Source organism: Contarinia nasturtii, unplaced genomic scaffold (genome assembly GCF_009176525.2).
Source record: "Contarinia nasturtii isolate CC-2019 unplaced genomic scaffold, AAFC_CNas_1.1 Cnas_scaffold_4311, whole genome shotgun sequence".
Classification (NCBI taxonomy): domain Eukaryota; kingdom Metazoa; phylum Arthropoda; class Insecta; order Diptera; family Cecidomyiidae; genus Contarinia; species Contarinia nasturtii.
Window position 1 is genome coordinate 2,285,561 of NW_022201606.1, and position 9,594 is coordinate 2,295,154.

Consider the following 9,594-nt stretch of genomic DNA (forward strand, 5'->3'; position numbering starts at 1 on the left):
TTTATTCGAAAGCAAATGTCAGTTTTTACAATGTAAATTTTCAAATCAGAGCATAGAGAAAAATGCGTTGTTTTGACATAGCCGAATGACAGTTAAACTATCTGAATATGAATAGCTGTACGTCACTGATTCATTCCTTATTCTCTTAATATTGTTTTGTTTTGTTTTTGTGGTTTTTTATTATAATTACGTAGATTTAACATATTTGGTGGATAAATTCGCTATAAATTAACCTTCGATTTATATTAATTTGTGTAATATTAGTATTTCATAAGACTTAGTAACCAGATGACATTTGAATTCTTTGAAATTTGCATTTTTAACACACGTACGCATGAATGTGATGACTTTTCATTTTGAGATGAGTTGAATGAAGCCGGACATGTGGTTTTATGTGAGCGTGTAATGTGTGCAGTGCACATTGAATCGACAAAATAAGAAGAGGTTTATTGCAAAGACAGCTCTTTAGCGACGATAAAAAGATAAAATACACCAAAAAGATTCTGTACAGGAATTCAAATTTAATAAAAGTTTTTCAAAAATGGGAAAGAAAAAAGTGAAACGAAATAAAATTTCGACCCAGTGGATTGAAACAGAAGACGGAACATTTTCTTTGCTGATTGAGGCAAAGAAGCCTGCCAAACACGAGACAGATTCCAAAGAGGATAAAATTATTAAGGTAAAATTGTATTAAGCAATGGTTTTTAATGAATATTTTTTACGAAAAAAGGATTTTCCTCATTTTTAATGTCACATTTTGCCTGCAAAAACATCAAACAGTTTTCCATGGAATATAACTGACTTCCAACGATCATATATCTGAATTTTGATATTTTCACTTTCTATCCAGTGTTCTGTGTTCAGTGCTGATTCCATTGCCATCATTTACAATGTAGACTTTAAGTATAAACAAATGGTCACTTATTTTGTTAAACAATGTCAGTTATAACGAAATGTAAACATTTCTCGTGTATACATAAAAACAGAAAATTCGTTTTGAAATGAAGTGTATGAAGGCGCGATGTGCGATGCGTTGAACAACGTTAAAGTGCGTCAGATTTGCGTCATTTTATTCACCATGAGCGTTTGAGATTCTGTCAACCATCAGTCAAATTGTACAGCTGTGACAGAACAGATTCATTTTTTTTTTCGATTTTCGTTTTTGTGATATATATTTTATTTATTTAATTTTGTATCTAAGTATTGTCTTTAATCAAGACTTAATACATTTAAACGTTGAATATGATAATAATCTACGAAACATCACAATTAAGATTAAGAGTAGAATAATAATAAAATTTACAAAAATGCCCAGATTTATTCGATGGGTAAATGCATAATATTTTTACTTCTTCTGATATTTATTTTTCATTCGTTATCATTTATTTTTCATCAAATTGTTCAATTTGAATGCATCAATAGAAAGTATTTGAATATTCATGGCTTGTTTCTTTTATATTTTAGTTCAAAAGTCTAGTGGATAAGGAGAATGGAGCGGAGAATCAAAATTCTCAGACTGAAAGTGCGCTGCAACAAAATGGTGACAATAACGGTCATTCTAGTTGCGTTACTGAAATAGACACGGCTGACACAAATGATCAACAGTCGAACGAAGAACAATCATCATCATCATCGTCATTTGAAATGATAGAAAAACTTTCAACGTTACAAATCAATGACGGTGATGACGTCATTGAAATTGCCGCAGACGTTAATAGTACTGAAGATTTGGACAAGTCTGATTACTACTCTGTTGAAGAATCGGATAATCCAAATTCAAATGATGGTATGAATTTTGTTCAAATAACCGATAATAAAGAAGAAATTACTGAAGTAGCAAAAGACAGCGACAATCTTTCTGAAGACAAAGAGAATGTTTCAGAAGACAGTGACGATGGTTCTGAAGACAAAGAGAATGGTTCAGAAGACAGCGACGATGGTTCTGAAGACAAAGAGAATGGTTCAGAAAAAAGCGATGAAGAATTTTTCAATAATCTTTTTACCGATAAACAACCGCACATAACATACGAGTCAGCTGCAACCGACGCATTTCCATGTGTTGATGATTCAGATAGCGAGAACAATGAAGTAAACACTGCCAAATCGGTGAAATTTTTCATCGACACAAACCAGTCGGTGGCTTTTGCAGAATATAACAATGTACAGTATAAAATAGGATTTTTAGATTTGACAGCCGAACAGCATGACTTATTAAAACTAATTATCGAAACTTCAGTTGAGCTCTGTTTTGAGCCTAACAACATTGTCTTGCAAAACAATAAACTATGCATCAAACGAATCGTGGAAGGTGAACGAACATCGCCAAAATTGGAACAGCCCAATAGCATGTGGTTCAAAATTTTGAATTTAAGTCGAATTCAATTCTCGAAATTCGAACCATTTTTGGCCAAGTATGATGGTGAAATTTATTTCGTTGGTCCAAAACTACATGCAGAGTACATCAGTTTATTGAGACGTACAAAAAAAGATCCGGGAATTGCTATTCGTCTTCGTGAAGCTCGTATTTTTGTGGATTCGACAAAACAGGTGTTGGACGTTATTGAAAAAGTTTCGTTTGATAAACAACAAAATGTTCTCGTTATTTCTGCCAAAAACGATTCGGAGATAACGTTGTCAAATGGTAATGATTCAAGTGACGTACGACGGTATGTGCTTAGCAATTTTGACAATCGCTTAAAAATCTTGGAGGTCGAATCCACATTGATGAACGCATCAATCGACGATGATTGTACGGAAATCTATGCCGAAATCGATTTTCCATTCACAAATGCCGAAACAAATGTACAAAAGAAACCCGAAAAACAAACAGAAAAGAGGGCACAAAAAGTAGTCGAGTTAAAAGCACAAAAGTCACCAAGTATACATGGCAGTTTACAAAATATAACAGCCAACAAATCACAAGCACTCTCTGACGAAGATGATACATGGAGTCAACTAAACTGTCAATATAATTATCTCGAAGAACTGCCACTGGAAATGATGTCCTTAAAATCGTATCCGGTGCCCAAGCAGATAAAGGACATTGTTAGCAAATCACTTTCATCAGAAGAATTGGCCAAAACTGATTACGCGTAAGTTTATTCGTTTAAATTCTGAATTGATAAAAGCACAAAATCAATTTTATTTTCAATTTAAAAAGTGATATGTTGAAAAGAAAGAAAACATTGCGAACATACCAAAGAGACTATATCAATGGATACAAAACGATGATTTATTTCGAAGAAGAAGAGCAAACACGACACCTGGAAAAATTTAATCAGTCTGACATTCAAATTACTTACCACATGGATCGACAATTTTGGTTTCCAATCAGTGTAAGTATACAGTACCAACGATTTCAAATACAAATACAATAATCGAGATATTTTCCGTTTGAAAAAATTTAGCCAGCATTTTCAGAATTGAGCAATGCAATCGAAGAAAATTTAATTGAACGATTCATTTTGACGCCAAAGTATACTGATTTAAAGTTGAAGGGTGAAATATGGGGCCAGGTCCTTCGTGTAAAAGAACAAAAAATCTATATTGAAATATTCAGGGAATCAATAAACAAGGTCCATCAATTGGGATTCAATAAGGGCACATATTACGATATCTTTTTCAAATTAAATCGCGTACCTTATCAACTTCAGCACTTTGCATTGGAATTCATTGAAAGTCAGGAATTATTTACTCGATTGATAAATAATTCTTATTATAATTGCAAGAATGCCATGTCAATTGTGCCGAAAGCACATGGTACAAAGATGCCAAAAAGACCCAAACTCAAGTAAGTCTCTTTTTAAAATTGCTTTGAATCCATTTGAATGGTTTTTTTTATTTCCAAAGCTATGAGAACACACTGCTGAGCAACTTGAACACTGAACAAGAAAAAGCCGTTCAGAACATAGTTTGCTACCAAGATAAACTGCCTTATGTTCTGTAAGTGTTCATCTTTTGTATTGACTATTCCATATTTTGAATAACTCACATTTTGTGTCATTTATTACGATCTACAGATTTGGTCCGCCTGGTAAGTCTGGTGTTTTATTGTACTTGTTTATTTTTTTATTTATGCATATTATCTTCGATGTTAATAGGTACTGGAAAAACGCGTACATTGGTTGGAGCCATCGAACAAATAGTGCGAATAACGAATGAAAAGATTTTAGTTTGTGCAATGTCAAATGCTGCTTGTGATGAGATCGCTGAACGACTTATTGATATTTTAAAGGAAGGCGAAATGTATCGATTCTACGCAAAATCGTATAAAAATGAAAAGGTTAACTATCGAGTGCGACAATATTCGAATTTCGGTCCAACTGGAATTACCTACCCGTCGCTTGAATTCCTTTATAAATTCCGTGTACTTGTGTGCACTTTATGCAGTGCCGGTTGCTTATCAAGAGCACGTGTAGACAAAGAGATCTGGAAGCCGGATCATTTCGATTATGTTATCATAGATGAAGCAGCTAGCGCGCTTGAACCTATCGCTATGGTTCCCATTGCTGGTAAATATGACTTTCTTGTATTACTAAGATTCCATGACTGAATTCTAGTGTTTATTCGTTAGGTGTGTGCACTTCGCTGAAGCAAATCCATGCAAAAATTGTGGTAGCTGGTGATCCAAAACAGCTCGATGCTGTCGTCATGTCAGAGAAAGCCAAATCTTTGGGCTATTCAACTTCGTGGCTCGAACATCTGTGCAACACAGATCTCTATTCCCCTCACACTGTAACTGGCCAATACAACGAAACATACATAACGCAACTCGTGAAGAACTATCGATCGCATCCACACATTCTCAGAGTTTCGAATGAGCTCTATTACAACAATAAGCTAGAGCCATTTGCAGCAAACGGTAGTATATATTCATTGGATATGCAGGATTTTATCATATTTACACATGCGTTTTCTTGATTTAGATATCACGAGCTGGTACATCAATTCGAAATTCTTACCATCAAAGCATTTTCCAATCAAATTTCTGTCGGTGCAAGGAAAATGCCAAAAATCCGTCGAAAATAGTTGGTATAACAGCGAAGAAATCGACGAAATTATAAAGGAAATAAAACAATTGTTGCCACCGTATTCGAAAAAGCATGGACTTAGACAAATAACTCAGGCTGACATTGGAATCGTTACACGTATGTATACTGACTTTTTTCTATTCAATTATCGATGAAAATTTTCATATTTTGTTTTTTCTTTCAGCATATCGCAAGCAAAGAATTCTACTTTCTCAAAAACTTCGTCGACTAAATTTTGGTGATATTATGGTTGGGACAGCGGAAATTTTCCAAGGAAAAGAGAAACCAGTTATGATAGTATCGACAGTAAGATCCAATCGACAATTAGGTTTTGTTGGTGAACCAAGGCGATTAAATGTGGTCATAACACGTGCCAAATGTCTATTGATCATTATTGGCGATCCATTTACATTGAATTTAAGCAAAGATTGGCGACACCTCATGAAGTATTGCTACGATAATTCAGCTTTCGTTCAGAGCAAAACTCCATTTTCATTTAAGTAGGTCACAAAAGTTCCTTTTTGTACTTACCATTCATCAAAATAACATAAATGCCAGTTATAAAAAGGTTTTTTTTAAATTATAGAAAGTAAGAAAGTTGCTCAAACAAAAAAAAAACACAAACCAATATATTATAACTTTTATTCCTTTATTTAAAAAAGATTCGTTTATTTTTTCATATTTGAAGAGTGCCTTCGTTCCAACGATGGATATACTTTTAAAACTTACCATTTAGTAGCACAAAATATAACACCCACCTTTCAGTTAACAATCTAATTTACAATTTGTCATAAGAAAAGAATTGATGTGTTCATGCCATTCCAAAATATATATAGAAAAAGTTAAGTGATTAAAATCTATTTTTTGTTAAAGGTACAAGAAAAGAGTCTATTCAATATGATATGAAAAAAAGCTTAATAAACGTATACGCCTTAAACTACACACATAAGACAAAAGTGAAACCGATCAAGGGTGTGGGAGCACACGTCAAAAAGAAAACAATGGCTATGATTAAAAATAATTTAAATACGCATTCAGTTTTTCTTTTACCAATACGGAAATGAAAATTGATTATTTTATTTATTTCAGTTAGTGTTGCAAATAGTTATTATTAAAGATACGAATAAAAGTGAGATTATTATATTATATTCTCTTGTATTCTATGGCTATTTAATAAAATTATCTGGTATGAATTACAAATAGCTAACTAACAGTTATTATATAAATTCACACATAGTGGTTGACATATCATGTACTTTTATGTTTGCCGGTTGTATTGTGTTTTCCAAACAAAAAAAAACACACACGTAAACATTCACTTTGAGTGAATTTTGACAACAGAAAATTACAGGATTATTATGTTGTTCGTTTTGGTCGCTTCTAGTGTGTGCAATGCATTACTATTTGATGTGATTTAGCAAGAAAAAATTATGATTCATGAGAAACTATAGATTCAATCCGGACCGAAAAATAAATCTACCTCAACCGAATTTTATAAATATTTTTCTAAATAAAAAAGAACTTATAAAATGAAAGTTTTATTCTGTTTTAATGGGGATTTGACCAACTAATATTGCTACAGTCTACAACTAAGACTACAAAATAAAATTGGTATTTTTGGGAATATTAAATACAAATATTTGCATCAGTTTTTTTTTCATCAATTTTTTTATATATATTTTATCAACTTGAGCACAGGCAAAGTGAGTCCGAGCGAAGAAGAATTGTGAATGGCAAATGATTATTTTAAAACATTAATTTTAAATCGATTTAATCGAAAAAAAAAATCGGTTGTTTGCCAAAATAAATCGCTTCTTCAATCGTTCACTTTCTACATTAAGCAGTTTCGTACATACATAAATCACCAACGAATAGGAAATTTTGGATTTTTTTTAATGGTCAATTTTATTTCAATGAATTCCCAAATTCAAAATTTTTAAACCATTTTTTTTTTTGTTAAATTGAGTGGTTAGCATTTAGTTCTTATTTTACATAAAAGGTGATGACTACATTTTACATTGCGGTCTCACAACACAAAAGAATTGCTTTTTTTCCATTTAAACATTAGAGTTTTGTTACTATTTGCTTACTGACTACCATGGCTACAACAAATATATATTTATTACTTTTAATTATAATCGTATTTTTTTTTGTTTGTTTCAAATAGTAGATACTGTGATGGTAATTCACATGGGGTTATTTGAAATGATAATTGTTTGGAAAAGAAAACGATTTAATTTAAAAATTTATGAATTTTGTGTTATATAAAATTGACATTTAAAAGTAAAATTGGAGTGTAGATTTTGTGTGTCGAACACCAATTTTACAAATAATTTACTTTTATTGTCACTTTGTATGAAACTCAAAGCAGGATAAAAGAAGAACAAACACAAAATTAAAGTGAAAAAAAAATAATGCACAAAATCTACAAGCTTGATTCTATTGAAGGTAAAACACTTAGTTGCTGGGTCGTTTCAAAATAACCCTGTTTCTTCAAATCAAAAGCCGATCTAAAAGAAAATACAGAATTCAATGATAAAGACATTACAAAAATATATACGTTGTTAATGGCGCGCATGGACTATATATCTCAGTGTGAAATGAGCGGTGAAAATGCTTTCGAAATATCAACTGGCACATCCGGAGCATATTTGAGCAACCAAATGTGCCGGCATCAACTCACAACGACAAACAATATGAGTTCGGTTTTATGAACCTAAAAAAACGTGATACAGTTTTTTACATCAAGCTCATTTTTGTTGTTCGGTTTTCATTTCAATATTTAACTTGTAATTACTACAACAATTATTGCTTATGATTTGGATATATATGTATATACGTTATATACGTTTTTTTTTGTTTCAAATTAATAAATGGGCTTTTGTTCTTCTTTACTTTTTACTGCACTAACTATATTCACGCGAAACACAAACGATCGCATGTGATGAAAATTGTGAGCATGCATTTATAAACTTTGGTGGTGCAGTTATGTATATATATGTTTTTTTAAATATCATCATTTCAACTCAATCGAACAAGAATATTGTACATTTAGTATTAGTTTGTTTGCATCTTTTTTTGTTTCGCTTCGTCCATGTTAATGTGTTCAATTCTTTTTAAAATAGAAAATAGTATTGTCCAAGAGAATATGTCGTTTGAACGATTGTTCTTATTTGTCGCGTTGCACTTCAGGTGCAAAATTGTCAACAATAAGAACAGGAGGTGGACATGTATGTGTTGTGTGTGTGTCCTCACCGGACAATTGTCTGTTATGATTTGTTTTTTTTTTGTCTGAAAACATTGCTTTTTTGTGAATTAAAGCCTACCACTACAGAAGAATAAGTAAACAAACAAAACAGACACAGTTTCGACAAGCTAACTACGTTGGTAGTTTACAACTTACAGCGAATAATGTAAGCACAGTTAGTGAATAAATTTATAGAATAATATTTATTTAGTTCAAACATTGATCAACTGTAAGTTAATGTCTATTTCTAGAATTAAACACTAAATGTCTATATGGTTATGCTCTTACATCGTAATCTTTTTTTTACGATAGACTTTCTATTACTAGATTATTTATGTGTGATTTCTCTGATGAAAATTTACCTTCAGTTTTGGTGTTGCTCCACCAATAATTTCACATTTTATCCAAAGTTAAACCCATCAAACGTTTCCATTTGCAAATAATTCTTTTCTTCTCGTTTTGTTTTACTTTTTTTTTCTCAATTTTTCGTTTTAATAGCCATTATATTTTGTTATTACGTTCTAAGCATTCAGACTTTTAAGATCCAATTTTATATATATATGTATGTATATGTGTGTGTTAAGGGATCTAAAGTGAATGCATTTAATTTGTAAATACTTTTGTAGGTTTATGTCATTGAATAATTTACTTCATTTATATGTACAACTATTTTTTATTATATGTGTTTTCATTTTATTTATTGGGATGTGTGAGAATTTATAGCTATATTCTAGTTTTTCATTCTACTTGCGAAAGGGCTTTAGTTCTTTCAAAACACAACCACAATCATGATTTATATTTAATTGTATGATTGATTAATCATTTTTTTTATTTATAAAAAAACACATCCTTCAAAAAGGTTTTCCTAATAATAATTTTCTCTCATACAATCCCATTTTATACTTGTTCAATCTTTAAATGTTCAATGATACAACATGCAACTGTCATTTTCAAAAATGATTTACGGAATTCAGAAAGTATGGTTGAAACGGTGAACGTTTTGGTAAACTTTGAAAAATGTTTGCCAAAACATCAATCGTTGCAATGCCACGATTCCTTTTTAGTTGGGTTCAGTTCACATTTAATATTACATCTATATATAGTATTTAAGTTACTGTTTTCGTGTGTCTTCTAAATATATGTGAAGGTAATACAATTACAATACAACATTTCTGTATGCTTCGCATCATTTGCTTTCTCTTCTTTTCTCGAACCGAATCGAATAAAAATCATAAATAGCCAGAGCAGACATTACAAAACAAGATAAGTACACTGCGTTTTGAAAACATATTATTTTGCTATACCTCAACCGTGTTA

At 31.5% G+C, this 9,594-nt stretch overlaps 1 protein-coding gene across 2 annotated transcripts; it reads left to right on the forward strand.

Moving 5' to 3' along the window:
- Positions 1–253: 253 nt before the first annotated feature.
- On the forward strand, positions 254–6,230 carry LOC116350826 (putative helicase mov-10-B.1). Of its 2 annotated transcripts, none has more exons than XM_031782795.1 (10): positions 254–679; positions 1,465–3,092; positions 3,161–3,335; positions 3,408–3,790; positions 3,850–3,942; positions 4,020–4,033; positions 4,101–4,511; positions 4,574–4,861; positions 4,926–5,147; positions 5,215–6,230. In XM_031782795.1, exons 1-10 carry the CDS (start codon positions 542–544, stop codon positions 5,532–5,534), a joined length of 3,672 nt encoding a protein of 1,223 aa, XP_031638655.1. In that variant the 5' UTR covers positions 254–541; the 3' UTR covers positions 5,535–6,230. The 2 variants fall into 2 exon arrangements, with proteins under 2 accessions (XP_031638655.1, XP_031638656.1); XM_031782796.1 differs by lacking the exon at positions 254–679 and adding an exon at positions 1,136–1,328.
- The last annotated feature ends 3,364 nt before the right edge of the window (positions 6,231–9,594 follow it).